The following is a 27,151-nucleotide window of genomic DNA, read 5'->3' on the forward strand; positions in this document are numbered from 1 at the left end:
TCCAGTTCCTCTTTTTCTTTCTGGAGGAAGCTTAATTTTAAGAAGTAGAGATAGGAGGAATGTTCTCATCCAACTTTTGTTGCTGAGCTCCAACATTTGTGAATGAAACATCTACAGCAGAGGCTGGAGAAGAACAGTGACATACAAAAGGCCAAAGCAAACGTGTTATGCTGGATTACATTTATTTGATTACTTTATTAGAAAAGAGTAAATGTTCCTACTTTAGACTTTGCTCAGCTCTGAAAAACAGCAGTCAAAGGCTTATTTTCTGTCTCATACCAGATGAATTGTGAATGCAAGATCTATTCAGTAGCAAAAATACCCTAAACCAGCCAAGAGCATAGCCTAAGTTTCCTATTTCATCTTTTTTGCCTTCAAAAAAAAAAACCATTGCATTTAATTAAAAAGCACTAACATGAAAAATACACTACCAATTTCACAATCAATTTTTACCTGTTTTTATTTTCCATTTTTTACTTGAGGGGACTGAGCATTCACTTTGCCTTTTTATTACAATACTGAAATGTAGCATATTTACATTTAAATTTATTGTCATATTCAGAGTTTGGAATTGGCCATTTGTCTGATTAAGTTGTACTGTGCAAAGGAACCCTGATAAGTACTAGTACGAAATGAGAAATGGCAGATTAGAACTTTTAAAAGGAGCAGCAGCTTTGCAAATGGTACACTCTGGTTTAGAATATAATCTACTAAAAAGGAGTATCAGAGAAGAAGATCAAGGTTTCAGTTTCCTCCATGAAAATTCYCTCCCATGACTTCGGGAAAGAGAAGTTTGCCATTTCCAACATAACACTGCTTCACGGAATAATTTTAATAATAGCCGTAGCCATAATGTTTCTCTAAATTGGAACTTTCTTTTGCCCTGGCCTGCATAACTCACAGGCTTTTATCTGGAGTCTGGAATAATCATCGTAAGAATAAACTGATGGTGCATAAATATGCAAGAATATACCTAGACTAAAAATTAAAGGACTTTTTAATCAAATCTAAATTACCTTAAATATTAATGAGCATTTAATTAGAGATAAAAGCCTTCYTGATATGAGTAGTAATTTTAAGATGGGGCTTGATATGAATGCTGTTACATGACATGGCAGCCTGCAATCTCCGGGTGCCGAATTCCAGGTGTGCGGAGACTCCTCTCTAGTCCTGCGTTCCCAGGTGTCCCGTGCRCAGGGCCCCAGTGCCTGCATTCCCCCTGCAGTCCTGCTGGCTCCTTTGCTCCTCTTCTCTGCCTCTACACTTCACAGAGCTCCCCACGAAGTTCTGCAGCAAGGCCATCTTCTGGAGGCGATTGCCACCCAACTTCTCCTGCTGTTGCCGCCCTTAGCAAGTGGGCGAGTACATAGCACTACACTGAACCAAGCAAGCAGGCAAAGAGTTCTTCTACTCCAGTTCAAATTAAAATGTGAAAGGACAAGCACTGAAAATATTAAATCTTCACTCTGTGTGAAAAGCTTCACTTTTGCATAAGGAATGTGACAGTTCAATTATCAAAGGCCTTATCTGTCCCATTACAGATTAAASAGTTCTTTTAAAAAGAACTGTTTTCTTGAGTAGAAAGGAGAGTAGAAAGGAGGTAAAGAAGAAAACATAATGTTTCGCCTACACCAAGCTTGGGGTCAAAACTTAAAAGCCGACCTCACAGATCCAAAGCATGATCTGAAGCAAGAAACACTGCTCTTCTAATCACATATAGCATGGGCAACAAAAAACCACGTTGTGACCAAAAGCGATCACTCTTGCATGGCACCAGCATTCTTGAATTCATTTTCATGTGGTCTCTCGCTCTACAGTAATTCTATTAAAGGTTCTGATAAAAGCATTTTACCCTGAAAAGCAGAATTCCAAGGTATGCAGTACTATACTTAAAACARTTCTACTGAATGCTACTGAGTGTAACATTTAGACAACAAACTCTTAAGAGATTGAGGTTATATTTTCTTCCTTGTTCTTTTGCTGAGAATACTGTCCATGCACAAAAATTGCCATCTGTAAATAAAGCATGTAAGGGAAAACAATAGAATACAATCTGTTACTATCTGCGTGCTCAGAAAGGGGCATTACAAAAAGCTATCAGTTTCTCCCAAGATCTAAGAGCAAAAGTTGTCCATGTGTGACATACTAACCTTGAAAATTCACAAAGTAGGAAGGTGTTYGTAAGAAAATTGCAGACAACTTAGGAATGTCAGACTAGCTTCAAGAGGCACATGCAAATGAAGCTGGCACAGAGGGAASCGAGAAGGTTCTACTACTTATTCAAGTCATTTTTTTTTAATTAAATGTTTATCTATAGTTGAAAATCATGCAAATTATGACAACAGCAATGTGGCAGACCTATGTTAATGTAAAAATGAGTTTTCAACTGCTTTTTATTAATTATATACTTATTAGAAGACATTTCAGACTGTTTTTTCTGTTTTACATTAAGCCTCAATTAGAATTTTGAGGAAGAAGTCTACCCTCACCATTAGATACACCACTTATATATCTGATAAGTAAAATATGCAGAGTTCCATTTAAAATAATGAAAAAAAAAATAAAGGGGTTTTGGCTTTGGCTTATCTTTAATAATTCTTAATAACTACTCTTAAAAATATGCGTACTATCTGACGGTGGTAAAAAGCATTTCTTAAAATACTTGCATGCTCTGAAACAGAGGACTGGATGCAGTATTTCTGTAACATTAAAATGTTTATATACTGCTTATGCAGCTATGTGTCACCTCCCAAAAAATTAGATGTTGAAAGAAGAAAGTTACACTGAAAGTAAGAGCAGGCTAGAAGGAATGCAATGGAACAACACTTCAGCAAAAAGAGTTAAGACTTTAAATATAGGGGACACTTAACCYATCCTTTATCAATTACTCCAAGAGTTAACAGAATCTACTTATATGAAGATAGGGCAGTGCAGGTAGGTTACTCACTTTTAAAATGAATGTTTATTGTCCAGGGAACCAGTAATGATAGAATCACACWAAAAAAGTGAGGCTGGAAGTGCATTCCTGATGCTCATTCTCCTGCCCCAGGGCAAGATCAACCATACATAAACCATTCCTGACAGATATTTGTCCAACTCATTTTTAAAAACTTTCAGTGACAAAGACTATGCAAACTCCCTAGGCAATCAGCTGAAGTTCTTTGCTATCCTTACCATTGGAAAGACTTTCCCAATGTCTAACCTAAATCTCTGCAACACAGTAAGTTTGTCTATTCTTGCTTTATCCCCAACAGAACTGGAAAACAGTTACCTTCCTCTTTACATGAAATTTCCATATATTATAATGGTTATCACATTTTCCCTTACTCTTTCATTTGTTAAACAAATAATAGCCATTGGGTCATACGCAATCTGCTGGAACAATTAATTTACCTCATCTCCAGTACAATTCCTACAAGGAGCCTCCCTATTCTGGAACTATAACACCCATGCCAGAAACATCTCCACCCAAAACACCAAAGTTAAGCAGAACAAGAAGGAGAAAAGGAGTCAGAGTTATCAAGCTCTCAGATTGTCCTCCTGAAAAGAAAGGTCCCATAAAACCAGCAGAATCAGTTGCAGCAGATTTGAAGAGGGGAAAAGATACTCATTCCAGGGGAGGGCAGAGGAGAAGAAAGAAGAGTTTGGGATAGGGAGTCTAAAAAAAAAAAAACAGGGAAGAGTCTTTCAGACACACTGGTAAGTTGCAGTGAGTTGGTCTGGAAGTCAGAGAAGCCTGGAAACAAGAGAAAGCAAAGGACAGCAGTGAAAACTAAGAACAATTAAAACAAGCATAGGAAATCCAGAAGAGAAAAAGACCAGATGAAAGGTGGAGGAGTCTCAGCACCTAAAGAGGGAGAGGGGGGATATGCGCATGAATGGAGGAGAAGGTAAGAGGTAAAGAACATAACATGACAGGTGGAACAGGAAATGCAACAAAAATCCTGAATCCTAAGGGTATGCAGTGCAGAGGTTGGGGCAGGGGTGGGGGGGAGGACTGGAAAAGATTCATCAAGCTGCATCCCTATCAATACGAGGAACTCCCAACAAATGAATTCAGTTTCTCTGTTAAAGTAAGGCCTGGGGAAATACCAGCCAAGCTGAGAAGTAACCGCCTTGGGAGCAACGGTATCCTTTGGATGCGGCCCACAGTCAAGCTTCGGGGACAATGATATTGAGACATAAGGCTGAAAGATCTTGAGACATCAGACTGAGAGGGATTATTGTAAGATTTAGGGTAGAATCACTTCAGCAGGGAAAAGTGTGGGGAAGATGATAGGAAGCTACAACAGAAAGGCATCAGCAAGTGATAGAAAAACATCTTCAGAAAGTTTGAGAATTACTACACTAGTTTAAACACAACCATTTCTCCTGTTCTCAATGGTCTTGTTGGCTAGAAGGGCAGAGGTCCATTGCACAAAGCAACATCTTCATGTTGATTCCAGATTCCTTAGYGCCCCAGCTAACAAACCCTCCAGCCTGAGGGGCACACAGCAGGAACATCTGAGAGTCAGCTTAGCCTGGCAGAGCTTATGCTGAGCTGGAGCCAATAAAATCGTGATGGACCTAAACTGACCCTGTGAGATCAGGAAGTTTCATAGTGTGATCCCTAATCTATCCCATTGTATTCCCCTTATCTGTTACTTTCAATCATCCAGATGTCCCTGTGCCACACACTCCCCACGGATGGAAAGCTGATTTCAGAGTTCTGTTAAACTAACACTAAAAACACACTCTGGTGAAGAAAGTAGTTACTTTTAAAAACCAGACTTTGGCTGTCCCCAGTTCCTCCACCACTAGTCACCCTAGTGGCTTAGCACTCGATCAGGCTGAGCAAGAAGGGCTAGTACTTCAAACAAGCAATAYAGTCCTGATCAGCACAGCAGACCTTAGCTGCTCTGCCATTTGATGGCCACAGCTTGCCACGTAGCTCTGTGCAACAGACATGTCACAGCACAGTACTCCACTGATTCACGGTGACCTGGGAAAAACATCTTCAGAAAGTTTGAGAATTACTACACTAGTCTAAACACAACCATTTCTCCCGTTCTCAATGGTCACATTGGCTAGACTGCTGGCCTTTCTTTTTGCTTTTCTCTGGATGCTTCCAGCTGGCTTCAAGAACACTGCTCAGAATATAAATCGTATACTAGCCACAGAAACGCTAAGTAGAGTGCAAAAATTACTTTGCATGTCTTACACAAAGACTCCTGTCCATACATTTCAGCACGTTTATATCATAGTATTGTAACCATTTTCTGATCTCCTGCAAGTGCCCAACTGTTTTCTGCAGATCTGCTGCCTCACCAGTGATTCTATATTTTGATTTGCACAGATGATTACTCCYGTCCAACCACAATTTAGAACTTGTTCTGAATGAACTGCATCATATTTGTTTTAGATCAGCTCTCCAATAAACCATATTAATTATGAATTCTAATAGTCTCCTCAAAGTGCTTACATCCCCTCCCTGCTTGGTGTCACCTGAAAATTCTGCATGCAGATTCTATCATCTAAGTCATTAATTAAAATATTGAATATTTTCAGGCAATCATGGGATCATATCTCACTTGATATATCCTTCTAGTTCGACTATGAATCATTAGTAATTTTTCTGAGAACAGCTTTCCAGCTATCTGTATACCCACCTTACAGTATTTTATTGTAGTCCATATTACCACCTTGTTTATGACAGAGTGAAAAGCCTTAAAAAAAAAAAAAAAAAAAATCCATGCTCTACTCACAAGGCAGTTAGGTTCATCCAACAAAGTACTTTCTCGAAAAAAGATCATGTCAATTTGCTTATCACATTATCTTCAGCTTATTTAAAAATAATCAGTTGATTATTTGGTCCAATATTTTTTCCAAGAATGCAAGATAAGCTATCTACTCCAAAGGGGAAAAAGAAGGGCCCAGGAAAGTTTGCATACAAGTGTAATGTTTGCCCAGTCTTTTTGAACCTAGTTTGTCCTCCAAATGTTCTCCATTGTAACCACTAATTGMTCAGACATTGCTTCAGCTATTTCACCATATATATCACAAACAATTTAGTAAGCTCCAACTGGTTCAAAAATATCTATCTTATCTAATTATATTATAACCTCTTCTGTTCCCGTTTTAGCTGGAATTTCTACCTCTTTCATAGTAGTATTAATTTTCTTAGCCACCTGATTACAATTACCCCTACTGGCAAAGAATGACGCAAAGCAGTCATTCGCTACTTGGCCCTGTCTGTACTACCAGACTATCATTAGGTTTGACTTTCCCTGTCAATTAGTAGTCCAAAAAATCAAGTTTTCCTCTTACTGCTACTGTGCATAGAGCATGATTTTCTGTTACCCTTTCTTTTATTAGTTGTACTTTGTTTATGCCTTGGCCTATCCGATTTGGCCATTGCATTCTTCTACTATTCTTTTATACTCGTCTCCAGTAATGCATGTACAAGTCCCCCTCAATTTTCAGATTATACAATTTTGTCTCTTCCTATACTTATCTTTATTGGTTCACATTTTACTTGTGCCTTTAGTTCTCTTTAATATGACATGAAAAGAAAAAGTTAGTTCCTTTAAAAAATTGCCAACACTTTAATTTCTTTTTCTCCTATGTTTGTTTCTCAAGAAAACTTACCTACCGATTCTATGAGCTTACTGAAATCTTTTTTTTTTTTTTTGGGGGGGGGGCATAGTTTCTTCTTTTTATTCTGAAATTCTCCTTTTCTCTCTTCTAAAGAATGCTGGACTCTCTTTTTTCATGATTGGTGTCACCATCATTCACTCAGCCATCTTTTTTCCCTAATCAAACCTAGGAACACTTCCCTTCCATCGCCTTCTCCATATTCTGTAATCCTGATCCTATCATAGCTACGTGATCTAGTGAAATTAGTATTCAGTCAATAGAGTGAAAAAACTGTTATCATCAGCTGTTGTTTGGTAATGCATGTTAAAGCAAGTGGATCGGTATCTCTTGGAACAGGAGGCATCCGCAAAAAAAGGGCAGCTCTGGTAACTGTATCAGCAAAACGAGCATGGGACAGGGCCGGAATACCTCCTAGCCTTCACCACAAGCCTTCCCAGGCCACGGGTGCAGCAAGGTAGAAGGGAGGCCGACAACACGCTCCAAAAACGGCTACTCAAGCACTGTCCTCTAAGGAGCCTTTTAGCAGCACTATGCTCAGTTGTAAATTGAAAGCAATTACTCCGATTGTTGCAGCAGTTGCAAACGCTTAGCACTGCGGGATTCAGCATTGACACTGCACAAGTTACAGACATCAACGCTTTTTCTGTACATGTTGATGACACAACTTAGCTCTCTTCTGCATGTGGTCATGCCCACTCTGCCCTTACAACTACAAAACATCTGAGATATTGCTGTACTGCTTTCCTCTACAGCTCAGCCAGCATTCCAGCAGGAGAAGCAACATAGCAAGGATCATAGGAGCAGCATGCACCTACCATTATAATTTTATTACAATTCTTAAGTTAGCATAACACATTCCTGTGAATTTCTTTGAGAAATACTTACCTCCTCACTGCTTGTTTCTGGATGCACTATGCAAATCTAAAAAGGAAGAAGGATCTCCAAAAAGTGAACGTGGATCTTAATTTGATACAAGTTGGAAGAAACAGAACTCCTTGCCTATTCTTACATAAGAACTTCTCATATAGGCAATATCATCTCATTTCCTCTACAAGTCATGTGACTGTATGCTGCACGGGGCTAAACACTTAGTAATTCTTTAGCACACCTAAGATTTGAAAATGTTTGTCAGAATCTTTACCTGAAGACAATTCCAAAAGAATACGTTAACAAACCTGAGAGGGAGAGGGAGCGCAACATTCATGCTGCTAAGGTCCCCACAACAGGCACAAATCTGCTAGGTTGTCACTAGAATGTGGTTGTTGTCTCCTTGGGCCTCCTTGGACACCATTTTCATCTTCCTGACTTTTATACAGCATTCCTTGCTGGTCCTCTTGCACCCAAAAGCAGTCATGAAGTTAACAACCTCCTGACATCCTGAAGCCTAACAGTATTGCTTGCTTAAGGTGCCAACTATTCCTACCTTCTTAAAGCTAAGTAATTGCAGGTGCTGTGGCAGAAATGTGTCAAGTTGGAGATGAAATACTACAAAATCRTATTAAAAGGGTGCTAAAAGTAACAAGGGTCTCAGCAAAGGGGAGAGCCACAAAAGCCAGGACAGGCAAAGAAGGGAACAGATATCTAAACTCTACAGAAAGCAGAGGAGGATTAAAGAGTCACAGGGATGAGCTAAGGGTTGGCACACAGTGGCAAGCAGAAAAATGCAGGAACAGTGCAGGAGTCACGGCAGGTGCTATAGTAGAGTACTGTGCATCAGGCACAAGCTGGAGGGTGCTGTGGTACTGCAAACTACCCAGAGCTTCCAGACCTCACATCTCCTACCTCAGYAGAGCAGACTTGGAACAGAGCTTCCAATTTCTTTTCCTTCAAGAAGCATCTCACTCACATGCACAGAAACTGTGCTGTGAATGAGAGCAGCATGAGGCCACAGAGACAGCTATGGGATTGCCTTCAGAACTGCACAGCCACCCTGAACCAACGTGCTGGTGCAGACACCCAACCAGACTGCTACTATCACACTGCAGCGAGAAGGGCAGGATCACCATCAGTGAAGGTGGATCTGCTTTGAGAAAGAACAAAGCGGAGGCCAGTCCTTGGGGAAAGAAACAGTTTTGTTCTTTCCAGCAATGAGTTCCTAGAACAGCTAAGAGCCAGAGTAAAGCAGTCTGAGCCAGAAAGCAATCCTCYCATACAAACAACCCCCAATCCAGTAAACTTCATCTAAAAGGCAAAAATTAAAAGTTACAGAAATCTACCAGCTAGCCCTACTAAARCAAGAGAAACATCCAGTTGATTTTCTATCCATTTCCTACAGGGTCTCAGCTAGCCAGCAGATTTCAAAACAAAGTAGCAAGGTCTTCTGATCCCTGTTTCATTTCTGCCACCTCTCAAATTAGAAACCAGTTCAGACATTGAAAGTGCTTGATGAATTCCAGTTAAGTTTACACTAGAGGGAGCTTTTTTCAGAGAAACACACCACCACTGCACCGTCTCTTCTTAAATTATATTCAACACATCTACAGGGAAATACACTGGAATCAGCTGAAACAATTATCATTCAAATACTTTGGTTTTATCAGTTCAAGAATCAGAGCACCTGTACCAGAGTGGTGAGGGAGGGAGCACAAAATAAAAGTCACCTCGCAAGTCCTGCTCGAGATGTGCTCTGGCTGAAGAGATAAAGCTCAATGTTACCATATTTCTGAGAAGGCTTCTGAGATGAACACCGCCTGTTCTATGCCCCCTCCAAACTCCCATGTTAAATATAAGAGCAACTTAATAGACTACATTTTATACATCGTAAGTGGGCCCAGCTGACCCAGGAGGCCATTCATTGTCAAGCTGTTAATGAGTACTTTAATGAGCAAAGCTTAGCTATGCCTTCCCTAAGGCATATAACCATGCATTTCAGAGGGCTTGAAATATGGATCTAAAAACTGTGTTGCTCACTATTAACACTACAAGTGTTGAACTGTTCCTTAAGTGAAGTATTTCAAAACACTATTTAAATTTAATGTACTAAAAGGTAGTAACAACAGCCAGGGACTAGGRAATTTATTTTCCAAACTCTATTAATAAACTGTCTCAAAATTATTATCTGAATTAGAACAACAGAAGTCCTTACCTGTGAAAGCATTTGTGGCCTGAAAACCAGCTTCCTGCATACTGCTCTCCCAGTGAAGCTTGTGATTYCAACTTTAACCTGTCCTTACTGGAGACAACTGCTGAGCTTGAAGCTGTCAAGTCACTTCCATCTTAGCTTGTCAGAGTCCATTTCTCTTTCCATTCCTGTATTTGACATCACCCAATTCCCACCTGATCCCAGGTCTTTCGAGCTGTAGGCACAAGAAATCTGCACTGAACCCAGGTAGCAAGTGTTGGACAGTCCCATCAACCATCCAGCCAGAGAATGTGGGCCATGATGAATGTGGAAATGAAGAAAATTGCCCACCAAGACTTTATTTCCCTTCCACAGTTAAGTTCTAATCTTCTGTTCATCCAGCACCATATTTTCAGGTCTCAGCCAACAGCGATGTTCAATTGTCTCTCCTCTCTCGTGTTTGTCTCCCCTCAGGCAGGCTCACTGAGAAATTAAAAAAGAAGAGATTATGTTTCCTGATGACCTGTAGCAACATTAAAATTAACAGACTCCAGGGAACAAAAACCCAAAACACATTATCAGGGATTGATTGTACACATTAAAGAAGATCTTCAGAAGGCAAATATTGCAATTTTGCTGAGATGCAAAGTGTGACCACACAGCTCTTTGAAGTGCAAAGAGGAGCAGTGCTGAGGGTGTCATATGCATCTCTGAGAACATGATATGATTTACATTTCAAAAGCCGTATTTAGCAGAGATGGGGGCAGCAATACAATAACAAAATTGCAGTTAAAAGGGAAAAGGAAAAATACTCAAGTCTCTCAAGTCTAGCCTATCTGAAACCACAGTGAGATTATTAGCATTTTATATAGCTGTTTCCCTTTTTTTCTGGAGCAGAAGGCAGAGCACTGTATGCCGACACTACATACGCAGTTCTAACATCAGTTTTCCGAGGTTAAAAACCTTTATTTACCTATGCTGTTGATTATCTGTTTAAAAACTCAATTGTAGCACAACTCAGATGTCTTTAGATATTCAGTCAGGTTAAAAATGCCCACAGGYTATATAAAAGAAAGGTGGATGAAGTTTTTCCTTATACTACTGCTACTCTGTAGGGGCATGGACATCTGCCACTCACTATAAACACAGAGTTGCTGTACATCCAGCTTTTAAAAATTTGGATACAYTTACTTTTATGGGGTGAAGGACAGCAGCAGGCAGGTACATGTTTTGGGGGCAGATTATTTTACAAGAATGGAACAGTGCTGCTCACAGAAAGAAAAGAGGCCTCAGGAGAAGAATCGGATCACTCTCCAGTGATACTCCTTTTTGACATAGTAATGCTGGGCTCTCTGTTACCTAATTCAATGTCATGGGCAGCTGGAAACCACATCAGYGATGAGTCTTAAATCTACTGATGGATTTGCAACTAATGACCCCCAGTAGGGCTTGCAATACAGGATCAGCCTAAGATGTATCTACTGKAGCTGCCCATACTGGACTGTGCCAGTGTCACTGTCAACACCAGCACCAGATGCCTCAGGTAACAGTGTAGGAACCAGCTCAGGAGGCARATGTGAATAAGCTGGAAATTCAGAGAAAAATTGAATAGCAGAATCACAGAATGGTTGAGGTTGAGAGGGACCCTTGGAGATCATCTAGTCCAACCCCCCTGCTCAAGCAGGGTCACCTAGAGCAGGCTGCCCAGCACCACATCCAGCCAAGATTTAAATATCTTCAAAGATAAGAGTCTCTGCAACCTCTCTGGGCAACCTGCTCAGTCACTCTCACAGTAAAACTGTTTTTCCTTATGTTCAGATGGAACTTCCTGTGTTTCAGTGTGTGCCTGTTGCCTCTTGTCCTGTCACTGGGCACCACTGAGGAAAGTCCTCTGTCTTCTTTGCACCATCCCTTCAGATATTTATATGCATTAGGAGATTCCCCCTGTGCCTTCTCTTTTCCAGGCCAAACAGTCCCAGCTCTCTCAGCCTTTCCTCATACAAGAGATCTCCATTCCTTTAATCATCTCTATGGCCCTTCACTGGAGTCCCTCCAAAACATCCATGTCTCTCTTGTCCTGGGGAGCCCAGCACTGGACYCAGCACTCCAGGTGTGGCCTCACCTGGGCTGATCAGATGGGAAGGATCACCTTCCTTGACCTGCTGGTAACACTCTGCCTAATGCAGAATCGGCCTTCTTGGCCACAAGGGAACATTTGCTGGCTTATGGTCAACTCATTCACCAGGACCCTCAGACCCTTCTCTGCAAAGCTGCTTGCCAATCAGTTGGCCTCTAGCCTGTACTAGTGCATGGCCTTATTCTTCCCCTGGACTTTGCACTTCTCTTTGTTGAACTTCATGAGGTTCCTCTCTGGCCATTTCCTGTCTTGAAAGCAAAGCCTTTGTATGTAATATTTTCCATCAGAAAAAGTTGTATAAGAAATTTCAGAATAGTGTTTAACATGCTATTACTCCAAGACTTCAGCCCTTCAAAATGTTTTTTTCAGCCTTTCAGAATGCTTTATATAACTAATAACCACTTTGTATGAGGTTATGTTATCCTAAAGCACATACTGCTGAGCAAGTATAATACATATAATATATAATATATATATTTATACACACACACACAAACACACACGTGCACACATATACTATAGGATGAATTTCTCCTGCCCCCTAATATTTTGCTAACCATTATATGAAGAATACAGATGAATGCTGCACACATTTCCCAAGCTTTTTCTCTAGGGGCATTTTTATCTGGAGTTTCTTCTACATTTGTAAGGTTAGGTCCCTATTTACATTCCTCATAAGTTCCTATCTGTATTCATGTTTTCAGCTTTATAATTTTTGCTTTTGGTTTATAAATCCACAATTTTGATGCCTTCTATTTTCAGCATTTTAACTTCTGTCCTCATCTGAGAGATGCTCAGGAAATGTGCCTCAGTACCTTACCATCCAGGGAAATTCTCTTGTGGTTACTAAATAGTTGCATCTTCATATTAGATATAATATACCTCTGATATATTTTCCACATCTTCAGCATTTCTGCTGAACTAGTTAAGAATCCAACAGTTCTGAAGTAACTCTACAATGCAGGCATGTTTGGTAACCACTGCTTCTTCAGATACAAAGTACGTAATTGCAACAACATAATAGGACACTAAAACAGAGTTCATTCAAACCTTGATATTTAAAAGCTAATGCACTGAAACATCAGCATTAAACCTGCTCTTAAGGCATCAAATGAAAAAAGATACCGATATCTCATGATTGCCCTAACTGAGCCCTTTTCCGTCACTGCAAAAGCGCTCTGTCCCTCAGCTCAAGAGACTCAATCCTGAACTTGGAGGTGGACAGCAGGACATGATTAAGAAAATGGAGCAGACTGCTGGGGTAAGCCTGAGCAGTCTTTACAGCTTGCTACGCCTTTTCACAATTTGAAATCAATTTCAACACTTAAAAATTTGCTTCTCACTCACACTGAGCAGGTGATTTGATGAGTATTTTCCAAAGGCAGCCCTTTCACCAGTTAGTTAAATTCAGTCCATCTGCACAACAACTGCAAGTCCCAGATTTCCAATATGCGTAGATGAAGAAGACAAAGCAGATTGCCCAAGACTACAACAAATCAACAAATGGCAACTTGCACCTTTAACAGCTTATAAAGATAAACTCTTCGAATGTATTTGTCTTACTCAGAACTTCTCCCATCAAAGCTGAGCTGGTGTTTAAACAGAGGAGATTTGTGTGTGCTTCCTAACAGACTGGCATGTTTGCATGCACAGAAAGAGTCAGGACCCTTCCTGATACAATTCAGTATGGCTCTGCCAACTTCAGTGAAGCTATACATCTACCCTTTCATAACAGTGTGATGCAGAAATGTTAAACTAACCTGTTTACAGGAACCAGACTTGAAAATATCTATCTGAAAAAGAGAGAGGAAAAGAAACACTACTCTTTGAAGATCATATATTATTATAGTTCCTTGTAACTGTTACCATTTTCACAACTTATAGAGAGCTGGTGGGAACCCATCCTAATATACTGATAAGACAAAAAACAAAGAAAATCTAGAATAGAAACACTAGGTATTTTCTCCTTGCTCCATCTGTTATCGCCTTTCCAATTGCTACAGTAACTCTGCCTCTGCTTCTGCTTTCATTCTTCTACTGGAGTGTTATACAATTCTCAGAAGCAAAACAAAATGCGTTTTARAAATACGTAGCTGTGCTATAAAAGATTTTCAGGTGCTGTGCACTTACATGATTGAATGCCTAGAGAAAGATGAAATCCTTTTGTTTTCATCCTCTCCCCTTTACTCAGAATTAGTCCTGAGAAAGATACTACCACATAAACCTCATGCAAATTGCAAATGGAAAATATTTTGACTATTTAACACATTACATAAATTACAGATTCTCACRGTATATTTAGCCTATAGTCAGCCTGCTATTCCTCTTTTCTAAATATTTGAAGATTCAGTATTAAAGGGCCCACTTAAAAAGAACCTGAGAGAAAAAGGTGGCAGCCAATGAGTGTCATCAAATCCTGCAACAATATCTACATTTGACAAAGTATTGTGAAATCATTAGTCAGGACCAAGCCTCAGTGATCCACAAATAATTGGAGGAACTTAAACTGAAAGGAGAAGTGAAATATTATTTTTTCCAATACCAGTATCTCTGYAACATCTTGAACAACTCAAAAGCATTGCCAAAATGCAAATGTTGCAGTTTAGTTGTTTTTTTTCTTTTCAATTTCCTTTCACTGTATACAGTCTGTTTCTTTGGCCGTGTGCTGGTTCCCTTAGAGACATACTTGCAGTGAGATTGCATTGGGTGTACCGTCAAAAAAAGACTACAGCTATGGGAAGTATTTCCTGGGGTAGTCCTTAGCATAAGACATCCTAAAGAGCAGTGTTAGACTACAGCRCTTAAAAAATATATATATTACAACAGGAGAATCTGCAGAGTAAGCCTATATGTTTAAACTTTAGATAAAGCTACACAATAGCTTGCGAGCTGTGCTCTAGTTTAACTRCATCAAGGGAGGCTTCACTACCTGAATTTTCAGACAGAGGCATGGAAGGGCAGAGGCTGAATTCAGGCGCYGGCTGCCCTTGCGGGCCCCGCGCAGGGCAGGTGCCGGCGCTGCCGCCACCGGCAGGAGCTCGCGCCCGCGGGAAGCGCCGGGCAGACTGCGTGATTGCTGCAGTGTCTCCAAATTCAGGAATAATGTCTCTGACTGAAGCCAGGACAAGTACAAAACTCTCCATATGCTTAAATACTTTACTGAAGTAAGGCTTATCCTTCCTATACTTCATGGTAGCATAGACTTGGATATATATTTAAGAAGCTTCTGGATGGAAAAAACTTTCAACGCCTTATTTTTATAAGAGARTGCTTGCAAAGAATGTTTAAAAGTGTGCTAAAGCAATTTAAAATGCAGCATAAAGTGTACACATATGGCTTACCTCTCTATTCCCGTTTTGGAGTCACSCAGAGTTTTCTAGGCTTTGTTTTTGTTTCTCAGAGACACTTCTAAACCTCGTATTAATATTTACCAGTTATACCAATTCCTTTTCAGTCAGTAATGTTCCACTGTGTGATCTTCATTTATTTTATTTACRTCTATTTATAATTTGTCTTCCTTATGAGATAACATTGCACCAGTGCTAGATGAATAATAGCTTTTAGGAAATACTACTTTTCGTAAGTCAAAGACCACTTAAAATTTTAAATCAAGGCAATTTTCACCAAGAGCATGCCCAATCCAAACTGAACAACAACAGATTTTAAAACATGCTAATCCAATCACATCTTTCTCACATAAAACACGTATTTGCAATTTCTGTCCTCAGTAGTTGTATAGATTAGTGGTGACTTTTTAAACAGCTGCTGTATTGTACCTTCTTGGTGAATCTCAGTGATGGATGAAATGAGATTGCATGTTAAATTATGTCATACATAGTTGCAGTCTTACAGATATTTTCAGATACTCTTCAGCTTGTTTAGGAATAGCATCSAAGCTTCCTTTTCCTTCTTTTTCTTTTCTTTTCTTTTTCCTGACAGGACTCCCTGAACCGGGGCAACCAGAGAACAAAGCCAGTTGTGGGTTTTCTGCGCTAGCTGCARCAGGAAACGGGTCTTGGGAAGAGAGCACATTGCCAGAATGAAACAACTTTTTCCCTAGCCTGTCAAGAAAATGTTCTAGAAAGTAAGTTATTTCCCCAGTGCCAACACTGACAGCACACTGCAACAGACACTACAGACAAGGCCCCATTTAAAAGCAAAAAAATAATTGTTTCAGTAAAAGCATTTCTCCTACTATTGCTACTATTCGTTTCTTTTCGGAGTGAAGCAACAAACTGAAGCARTGATATAAAATCAGTCTCTTGAGTAGTTTCATGCCATAGTGAATAGTCTGGTAATCAGATAATAAAGAATATTTCACTTGAAGAAACCCTATAAATAACTGATAACACGGAGGAGCATGCCACATTTCCTCACATTCTTCTTGTAAGAGAAAACTAACTTGAGTCCTCTATTTTCTATCTCTATGAGCAAACTAAAGTGCCATGCATTTTCCTAAAGCTGTGTTGACAGAATGCAGTAAAAATCCTGTGAAAAAGTTTACTAAAATCTCCATGACAAGCAATTGGGTTTGGATGAGATAATTATTGGAAGAAATTGCACAACCAGTGTTATGCAGGAGAAATGAGAAGACTGTATTGTTTATTTTTTGACCTTAATAAAACCAAACTTACCAAAACTTGTCAGGAGATGTCATTAATCATGCTGCTCTACAAACATAACCAGATAGAAAAAGACTAAGGCCTGAGTTTTTTTTGCCAAAAAGTTGAAGAGATAGTAAGAGCTGAAACCAGTTTCATATTGCTTTTTTTTCTTTCAAAGCAACACCAGAGCAGTATTTGAATTCGCAGACGACTGGTGAAAGCATATGGGACACTGAGCAGATTGGATAAAAGACCACAGGCTTGTGACTTGTGTCCCAGTGACTTGCATCAGAAAAGAGCAGTTGCTGGAAACGCAGGGGACTGGGCATACCTCAAGACTCTGAGTATCACACATGCAACTACACCCCCAGTGAATTCAGCTTCCCTGTACAGCACCGGAAAACCTGGCGTTGTGGGTCGTAGCCATAGAACCTGCTCATCCTGGTAAGCAGGAGGAGGAGGAGGAGGAGGAAGTCACCAGTTTAACTCTGCTGTGGCACACCGGGTGTCCTGCCAGGAGGAACCGCACTGGCAGAGCAGGGCAATGGCCACCCTCTTGTTAAGGGCATACTCGAAGTGGAGCTCAGCAGAAGATGCAGGTTTCCCTCCTCCTCCTYATCTCCCACAGTAACTCTTTGCTTCTTCAACAAAATTTTTCTTTTGGTTTCCTTTTACCTCACAAAGAGCAGCGGTGGCGGCCTAACACATAGCTCTCTCAGGGCTGTCATAACCCGGCTCTTCCACTCATTTCAATAACCCCACCACAGAGACACAAGCAGTATATGTTATTTACTTTTTTTCCAAGTTTGCATCATGCATTTCCTAGCTTTCAGCTAGCCAAGACAAGCTTCCTGATTTCTTTATTTTTATCTCATTTCTTAGGTGTAAGAAGAGTACGYGAGCGTTTGTCATCTCCACTGGCAAACCTTGCATGAGAGAAAGGTCATGGCAGCACTCCTGTCCTGCTGCAGATGGCACCTATGTCAACGGTCCCCATCCTGAGGGACCCAGAGGCACCCTTCCTGTGAGGCAGTCACATCCTGGGACACTTTTGGAGCAAGGGCAATGCACCCACTGGGGAAAGGGTGTGCTGCCAAAACCRACTTCCCCCACAGAATTGGACAGAGCAGGCAAAAATCCCTGCATACACATAAGCATGTGAAGATATATATGCATATACCAGCTTTGCTCATAAAAAACAGCTGTCTGAACCTAGGTAAAGTAGCACTTGTGCTTTTTAAAGGCAGAAACGTGTATGTAGATTGTGCTGGAAATGAAGTATGGAGATGGTATCTCTCACACAGCACATGGACATYGAATGGCACAGTCCTCCCAGCAACACTATTGGGAACTACTGAACTTGCCACTCAGGAGACTGTGAAAACTCAGCCAGAGTCACTTCAACTTCTGGGCTGACTGAAAAAGTGCAACACAGCATAGATTTYGGCAAGTCCAAGATGCAGACCAGAACAGTGAATTTGTGCTGTGATGCCGTACAAACTGATGCTGAAAAGACCCAAGGCATGGGAAAGTTGTTGGAGAAAAAAGCTACTCTCTGGATAGTACTTGGATCTGCCATATACTCCACTGGGAAAGGAAGGTGCTCAGCCCCTCTCAAGAGCCATATAACATCCTGTGTACTTGGACCATGACCAAAGAAAAACCTCTTCTGTTGAAGAATAAAGCATGCACTACCCTATTTAATTAGCAGAAACTACCACCGTACATAATGACGGAGCACTGGTAAGTGTTTCCTATCTTCCTGGAAGGCTGGATCAGTCAGTGCCGGGAAAGTCTATCTGTTGTGAGCAGCAGCTGTTCAGAAGTGGAAGGAATGTAAAAGAAAGGCCTACTATTAATTTATACACATCACTACATAAATCCGGTCCTAGTTTCCTTCAAATCAAGGCATGCTGCAAGAATTAATCTAATTTACTTACAGTCTTAGTGGCTGACAAGTTCTGCGTGCTCTATAAAGAAATGCAAGCACAATGTTATCCYCACAAGCGAAACCCAGCGCCAAGAACCGAGACGGTCCCTGGGCATACCCACTGCAGGCTGCTCCTGACGCTACTGCAAGAAGAACTGGTGGCAACAGCATCTTGCAGTATAGCTGTGGTTGACGCAATGAACAAGTCATCTTGGTATGCCTCTTCTAATGCCCCGGAGGGCTTGCAACTACTTCATGCTGGCAATCTAGCTCACCTGCTACACAAATGCATTTTACTTCCAGTGCCACAGAAAGCTTAAGGACTTATAACTATACATATTTTATACAGAAAGGATTCTTATTCTAATAGTTCTACAGAATTCCACCAAATTTTAGATAACTGAAGAATCCAAAAGTTTGTTGATTCATATGCTACTGATTTTGATTTTCAGTGTAAGCTACAATGATCTATGCGAAGCACTAAAGATCCAAACTCCTGCTTGCCTCCATTCAGATTAAGTCTCCATTTTTCCAGTATTTAACATGAACAGCAATTTTCAACTATATGTTTATCATTACACTGTGACTGAGCTGTGAATTCAACGTAAGGATTCTGAGACTCATACCACCTGCCTTAACATGCTGTTTCCYTTTCCAGAGCACCTATTTGAATTCTATCCACTGAATAATACTAGATAATAGCTCGATTAATGAGTGTCCTGTATCAGAAGTCATATCCAGGAAAAAGTTTCACTTGAGCCCATGGCATTTTTGCCCATTTTAAGCTGCAGATATGAACCTTGCTTCATCACTAAATATCTAGACTACATTGAAGAAAGCACTCCTTTAAGCATGTGTTTATTTTAATCCAATAGCCAGTGGGCCATAAGTAGTTGCTTACAAACAATCTTGATTTAAAGCTTTAGCAATCTTACCCATCTTAGTTACAACCAATGATGCAACTTTACTCCTACTTTCAACCTGGAAATGAGAAAGGGAACAAAACAATGGTTTAGCATTTCTGTTATTTTTCTTGGACTTGGGAGATGTATTTAAAAGCCTTTGGTTGCTTGGACATGTTACTTGATCTCTCTAGGCTTCCTATCCTATCAGTAAAGTGCATGTAACTTCTCTCTGTAGATTAAGGAGCTGTAAAATGCTCTGGTAATAGGAGTGTGTTTAGTAAAATAGATCAGAGAGAAAAAGCCAAAGCAATGTTTTGATTAATTCGGTTACGCTCAAGTGAACACATCTTTCTGCAAATCCAAAACAATTCTATTTCTGTTGTAAGATCASCCCAAAGAAACTCTGTTTACAAAATAAGAAGCCAGTGGTATTCTTCTACCAGACAATACTAACAATACATACTCTCCTTTAAGTCTGTCCTTCTTCAAAACACAATCTGTTGAAAAACAACTCACAAAATAACTCAGAAAATTCAGTGGGAGGGCACAGTGGGGAAGCAGTATCCTGAGGTGATCAACTAAATCTCATTTTCCAGAGAACACAGTTCATTCTCTCAAATCCCTCATTAGTTAATAYACAAAAGCAAAGAGACTATTTTTTCTTGTCCTTCAGGGACAGCTTTCTACATAAACAAACAGCGTACAGGCACGGCAGCTACTGCTGTTATCAGTTAAATCTGTGTGATTCCCCTAGTCAAGAAGTCTTTGTTTACCACTGGCATATGGAGGGCRAACACAACTTTGACTTTCCCATTTCAGTGGCAATTTGGTTAGCAGTTCTAATCTGCGTCAGCAAAACAAAACACTTCACCGAAGAGCTTTTTCTTTTTTAATCTAACATCCTGTCTCTGTTTCACCAATAATTTCTAATAACAAATATATTTTAATTTATCCATGTCATATTTTAAAACCATTCTGTGACACTCAGATATCATGTCTTGATACAACCAAAGCACTGCACGCAACTAAAAAAAGCACGCTAGCAATGTAACATGGCACCTTTTTCAGTTAATTAACTCGAATCAAAATATACTCTGAGATTTTTGACAAAACAACTCAAAAATTGATATCTTTATCAAGAAAGATTGGGGCTTGTTTCTCACAGGTGAACATCCCATTCACCTGTTCTCCTCTCAAGCAAGTCATCTGTTTATAGAAATCTGGCATCTCTCGCTCTGCTTTCGGTTTCTTGTTGCCCTTTTAAGTACAAGCACATAACGTTTACCTTCAAACACCCATTAGACTACACATGCGATTTTTCTCTGAAGCCTACCTGGCAAACTGGAAAAGTCCTCTGGCTCCTCCCCACCCTGTACCAACAAAGACACATACTCCCGTACAGGAGCGGTCCATACAGATGAAATCTATGGATAATTATGATGCATAATTAAAGATTCACAGTTACAAGCAGAAACAGTGCAATCTTGTATTAGCAGAAAATGATGATTTGAGTGATGAAATGATGAAAAAATCACCATCCTCTTTGCTCAGCCATGGAGTTACAGCTTTGAATTAACCCAGCTCATAACCAACCACCAGTCTTGCAACAAGAACAAGCAATACTTTTAGCTTTTTTTTTTTTTTTAACAAGTGAAAAATGGAATGGAAGTCTGACTTTGTGCCTTTGATAAATAAGCTTCCAACAGTCACAGCATGTTTTCTGAGAGAGGCATCTGCCTTCTGCGTTTGGCCTTATAGTTAAGGAAGTCTTGGATTTACTGATAAAGCAATGAAGAAGCAAAAACTTGGGGAGGGCAAGATGCAAGGAAGGGGAGAGACTGTCTTCTCTATAAATATTAAAGAGGCAGCAAAGCTCACTCAGATAAAATACAGTTTTTCTCTTGGGGAGGCAGATGGAACCAGTGATGCTGATGAATCTTATTCCACCATATCCCACTGCAAGATATAAACCTATTCAGAGGCAACAGAGGGAAAAGCAGGAAATATCCCATCAGTAATAACTTGTACAAGAGAGTTAAAACTTCTGACAGTGCAACCCATTCCCACATTGAAAGAAKGGGGAGACGGATGTACATAAATTCCCTCTGCTAACAGATAGCACTGGCAGGAAGGAGTTTATCGACACTTTAAATATTSAAAAGAGAAAGCAGGACAAAAATAAAAAAAGAAAAGCAATGATCTCAGAAGAGTTAAATATCTAGAATTTTGGAACAACATCTTGGGCATCTTACATAACACCGTTCATCATATGTTAMCCAGTCACTCATGCATCAAGAGCAGAAATTGGGTTAACTACGACATTTCTATGAAGGAAATGGAAATGTTGATTTTAAAACACTTCAAAATGTGCCAAATGCTGTGGTATGCTGTTCCAAGTTAATTATTGACAAATTAAATATCTACACTTTGACTTCCTATTTATCAAGCACAAAACCTAAGGGTTATGTGCTGATCCTGTAAGTGCTGTTCACTTTCTGTGAAGGCATGCAGTATTTCTTTACACCGCTGAATACATACACATGAATGAAGAACATTCATGTGTCAGAAAACCATACTGAGGTAGGATGCTGATCCCAAAATCCACAAGTAAATTGCAATCTTTATACCAGGGACCTCCCCCCCAACCCCAGCAATGATATGCAGGAACAACTGAATTTTCCCATCTCCAACACAAAGGAATATATGCCTCATGCCCCAGCCATCCTCATCTTCTACTGTATCTTCCAGGACAGAAGACAAATAAAAACATCATGTTATTACCACTGAGGGGACCATACCCAGATGAACCACGTGCAGCTACAGGTCTGGCTTCCTATGACAAACAGAAGAAATATTTATTCTGTTTAGAGTCCACTTAAAGGAGTAAGTCGCTATGCAGTATGTATAAGCAAGCCAGGCTAATCTTCTCATTTTACCTAGGCATTTTTCTGTCTTTTCTCACCTCTTCTGGCTTAGCACTCATATTTTTGGGTTTGTTAGTGTTTTTCTTCACTTTTAAACAGCATGCAAGAAACCCAAACTGAAGTACCATATAAAATCTGTTCCTTAACACGATGACAAAAAAAGCCTAGAGTGTTAATTCACTACATATTATGAAATTTGTATGGGTCATTTTCAAGTATGTATAGCTTCACAATTTTAAAACTCGATTACCAGCAAAATGTCAAAGGTTCTGTTCCTGTTAAATCATATTATACATCAAAACACATCAAGACAGAACTCACTGTACAGTTCAGACTTTCCTTTGTGGCAAGACTGAAGCTCTAAACTTATTTAATATATATGCCCCTTAAAAAAAGGCCCTAGTCCTTTTTATTAAAAACATACAGAACAGGCAAGAAAAAAAAGGTCCATCCAATATGCATTTACAGAGAGAAATTTGTGTATYTGTAACAGATAATCAATGCAAATTTACCCCATGGCCATAAGCAAACATCAAAAATGCCCGCTCGAAGGGCTATTTTTGTTTAAGTAACACTATCTTTTGGGTAACTATTAAAACAGCATAATCTTAAAAGCAGCATTGACAAAACAAATGAAGTTCAACTCCAGTTTTCAGCTAAATGCCTTTTTTGCACACACGTGCTTTGCCTTCCATTACTTAGCTGCCTAATATAAACCACAAAACTGCACTTAAAACAAATCTGAACATCTGATGCTAAACTTTAATTCAAAGATGCCAAAGCAGTTGAGCCATGCAGTAGCACTTTATAGGGAAGTTAACAGTGTTCACAGCTGGAATACACCTCCACACCAACAAGGCAGAGAGAGTGAGGACAGGGAGGGAGGGGAAGATGATTAATTTTTTCTTTTTTTTTTAATCCTTCATTTGAAAATAGTTAAATACAYTAAATACGCTACATTAAAACTGCAAATAACACCAGCAATGTTTTCATAGTGTGAAAATTTGTTCTGTTGGGAGCCCATGAATGGTCTGATAAGCAATGACTTTAGCCGAAAAAAAGAAAGATTTTTAGATGCTTAATGGGAAATTACATTCCTTCTCTCAAACCACAGAGGAGCTTTCTTGCAGCCTCTCTGTAGAACAGCATCCACCATTCCCTTCACGGTAAGGGCTACACAGACAGAAAATCTCTCAAAACTGTCTGTGTATATGTATGTGGACATTTGCACATCTTTATATAAGACCCAGTACACACTTGGTGCCTGGAGTACAAGCTGCTCCACAGCAGTTCATGGCAGTAATATAGAAATTTTACTGGTTACAGAGAAAACTTGTTTACATTTGAAAATTCACTTCACAATAGAACAATGTAGTATTMCTTCCAGACAATTTTGCTGAGATTAGCAAATCAATTTTATCATGAAAACAAACAGAAGGGAGGCAAATGGGGAAACAAGACACAAATATCAGGAAGTAAACGTAACATTCAAACTGATATACCCCAGGAGTACTTTTTTTTTTCTGTTATTCCTTTTAGTTGGATTAAAAATTCACCATTTCATAGAAATGTTGTTCCTCTCCTTTAAGGAAACATGCACCTAAGAGTTAAGTTAGGTGGCCAGGTTGGGAGGGTGCTGCATGTCACCCACACAGGTCAAACAACACTTGCCTCTACTTTGTTTTCAGAAGATAAATGCAGCATGAGAAGGGAGCGAGTCAGGCTCTCTGTTGCCAATTCTGTTCTTCTCATGAGCTTTGCAGCAAAACACCACTGCTTATTAAAGTCATTTTTGTCCACTAAGAACTATATTAAGATTATGGATACCACTGAAAAGTCATAACTCTCAGCTGTTATCCAAGTGCATTTATTAATGAAACCCAGCTGAAAAACACCAACAGTAAACTTCCAATTCTGTTTTCTTACTGAAGTTCTGAACTTCAAAACTTACGATCTGTAGAAGTACACCATGATACAGCTACAGCAAACACACCCATATTATGTCAATAAACCTGGAAAATATAACAGTTGGATCTGTTTCTTCCCGTTTGGTCTGCTGAAGACATCAGGCAAATGCCCTCTGCTCACATCACCACAAACAAAGGCATTGCATGAAATCAGTCATTTCAGCAAAACTTTATCCACACTTCTATCATCTTAGTATCAGCTTAATCAGCTTAATTTGGGAACTAAAAGAATCTCCAGAGCAGCACATTAATAAAAGACACTTTGCTTTATAAAGTTTCTTATTATTACTGTACTGCCTATCTCAGCTCATTGAAGTTTGTCTTTTCTCCCTTAAAATTTCCTTATATGAAGACTTGACTTTTTGGTCAGTGACAAAGACATTGGTGGCTCTCGAGCTGTTCTTGGGACTTCTGTTACCTCATTTTCCATGCACTTTAAGAGCCCTTTCTCAGTAACACTGCCGAAATATTTCACCTCAGTTCCAGGGCTTGATGCCTCTTTGCAACACTGAGATCCACCTTGCACCTTTTCTTCAGTTTTTCTTTGATGAAGCCACCCCTGGCAAGTCACTTAATACTGATTATCACTGCCTCATTCCTATCCTGGTCCTCTCCAAAAGTATCAGGCATCATGGGCTTGACCATGCTTCTCTCACTAGTGTTTCTCTCACTAAAATCTGTGGCCTCTGAAGTCTGAAGAGTGCTACTAGAAATTTAAAAACAAGCTGAAAAGTTTCAGCTGGCAAACAAGGGAGCAATTCATCTCATGAGTGAGCTTTTAAACAAAATCCAGTATTTCATATCCTACTCTGGCTACTTAACTACTTTACAGTTTATGTCAATTTTTATCCTACGCATGAAGCTGAACATGATCTGGATTGATTCACAGAATCGGTAAGGTTGGAAGGGACCTCCGGAGATCATCTAKTCCAAACCCTCTGCTCAGCAGGGTCACCGAGGCATGATAGACAGGGTTGCACACAGGCAGGCCTTGAAGATCTCCACAGAAGGAGACTCCACAATCTCTCTGGGCAACCTGGTCCAGTGCTCCGTCACTCTCACAGGGAAGAAATTCCCCCTCACCTTCAGGCAGAACTTCCTGTGGTTCAGTTTCTGCCCATTGCCTCTTGTCCTGTCACATGGGACAACTGAAAAGAGTTTGTCGCCGTCCCCTTGACACCCTCCCTTCAGGTACACATTGATAAGATCCCCCGTCAGTCTTCTCTTCCCCAGGCTGAAGAGGCCCAGCTCTCGCAGCCRTTCCTCATAGAGTAGGTGCTCCAGCCCTCTGATCATCTTTGTAGCCCTACGCTGGACTCTCTSCAGTAGCTCCATGTCTCTCTTGTACTGGGGAGCCCAGAACAGGATGCAGTACACGAGATGAGGCCTCCCCAGGGCTGAGTAGAGGGGCAGGATCACCTCCCTCGACCTGCTGGCAACACTCTTCCTAATGCACCCCAGGAGACCACTGGCCTTCTTGGCTACAGGGGCACGTTGCTGGCTCATGGTCAACTTGTTGTCCACCAGCACTCCCAGGTCCTTCTCTGCAGAGMTGYTCTCCAGCAAGTCAGCCCCCAGCCTGTACTGGTGCCTAGGGTTATTTTTCCCTAGGTGCAGGACTCTGCCCTTGCCCTTGTTGAACCTCAGGAGGTTCCTCTCCACCCAGCTCTCCAGCCTGTCCAGGTCTCTCTGAAGGGCAGCACAGCCTGTGGGTGTGTCAGCCACTCCTCCCAGATTGGTAACATCAGTAAACTTRCTGAAGAGGCACTCTGTCCCCTCAYCCAGGTCACTGATGAAGAAGCTGAACAGGATGGGACCCAGTACTGAGCCCTGGAGGACTCCACTAGCCACAGGCCTCCAACTGGACTCCACGTCACTGATGACGACCCTCTGAGCTCTGCCTTTCAGCCAGTTCTCAATCCACCGCACTGGCCACTCGTCTAACCCGCACTTCTTGAGMTTCTCTAGGAGGATGTTATGGGAGACAGTGTCAAAAGCCTTGCTGAAGTCAAGGTACACAACGTCCACTGCTCTCCCCTCATCTACCCAGCCAGTCATTCCATCACAGAAGGCTGTCAGGTTGGTTAAGCACAATTTCCCCTTGCTGAATCCATGCGGGCTACTCCTGATCACCTTCTTTTCCTCCATATRTCTGGAGATGACATCCAGAAGGAGCTGTTCCATCACCTTCCCAGGGATGGAGGTGAGGCTGACTGGCCTATAGTTGCCTGGGTCCTCCTCCTTGCCCTTCCTGAAGACTGGAGTGACATTGGCTTTCTTGCAGTCCTCAGGCACCTCTCCAGTTCTTGAGGACCTTTCAAAGATGATGGAGGGTGGCCTGGCTACAACATCTGCCAGCTCCCTCAGGACCCGTGTGTGCATCCCATCTTGCCAATGGATTTGTGAATGTCAGGCTTGCCCAGAAGATCCCTAATCCTGTCCTCCTCAACCAAAGGAAAGTCTTTCCTTCTCTGGACTTTCTCCCTTGCTTCCAGGCTCTGGGATTCTTGAGGGCTGCCCTTAGCAGTGCAGACTGAAGCAAAGAAGGCATTCAGGAATTCTGCCTTCTCTGTATTCTTTGTCACCAGGGCCCCTGCCCCCATTCAGTAGTTGGCCAACATTTTCCCCAGTCTTCCTCTTTCGGATATTTGAGAGGTCTGCAGAGACAGACATGTAGAAATACACACCGACAGCAGAAGCCACTCTAGATATCGGAAGCGTCTGCCAGCACAGGAACGTTCCTTGGGGCATGATTCTTTCCCTCATCCCAAACAAAATCTCTGAAGTCACAAATGATCCTAACGCCATCATAGCAGACTAAAGCTCCATAACTGGCTTATTGCAGTCCCTGAAGCCCTACTTCACCTATGTATGCACCACACGTTACCAGGGCTGGCTGAGGTGGATGTCCTCGCGTGCTTCCCCTTGGGGTGAGCGCCTGCGTCAGCTGGCCCCAAGCCCCGCACACATTAGAACTGGAAGCATCC

The 27,151-nt window shown here is 40.9% G+C and overlaps 1 protein-coding gene across 2 annotated transcripts in view; it reads right to left on the minus strand.

Moving 5' to 3' along the window:
• Positions 1-27,151, minus strand: part of LDLRAD4 (low density lipoprotein receptor class A domain containing 4) — a 244,969-nt gene that overhangs the window by 173,276 nt on the left and 44,542 nt on the right. For both annotated transcript variants that reach the window (XM_085322504.1, XM_085322503.1), the window contains exon 2: positions 9,722-10,180. In XM_085322504.1, the coding sequence (XP_085178630.1) occupies positions 9,722-9,761 (40 nt within the window). In that variant the 5' untranslated portion in view covers positions 9,762-10,180. The remainder of the gene's footprint in view (positions 1-9,721; positions 10,181-27,151) is intronic.

The sequence above is a fragment of the Rhea americana genome, unplaced genomic scaffold, assembly GCF_003343005.1.
Source record: "Rhea americana isolate MKP2758 unplaced genomic scaffold, rheAme1 scaffold_78, whole genome shotgun sequence".
NCBI lineage: Eukaryota > Metazoa > Chordata > Aves > Rheiformes > Rheidae > Rhea > Rhea americana.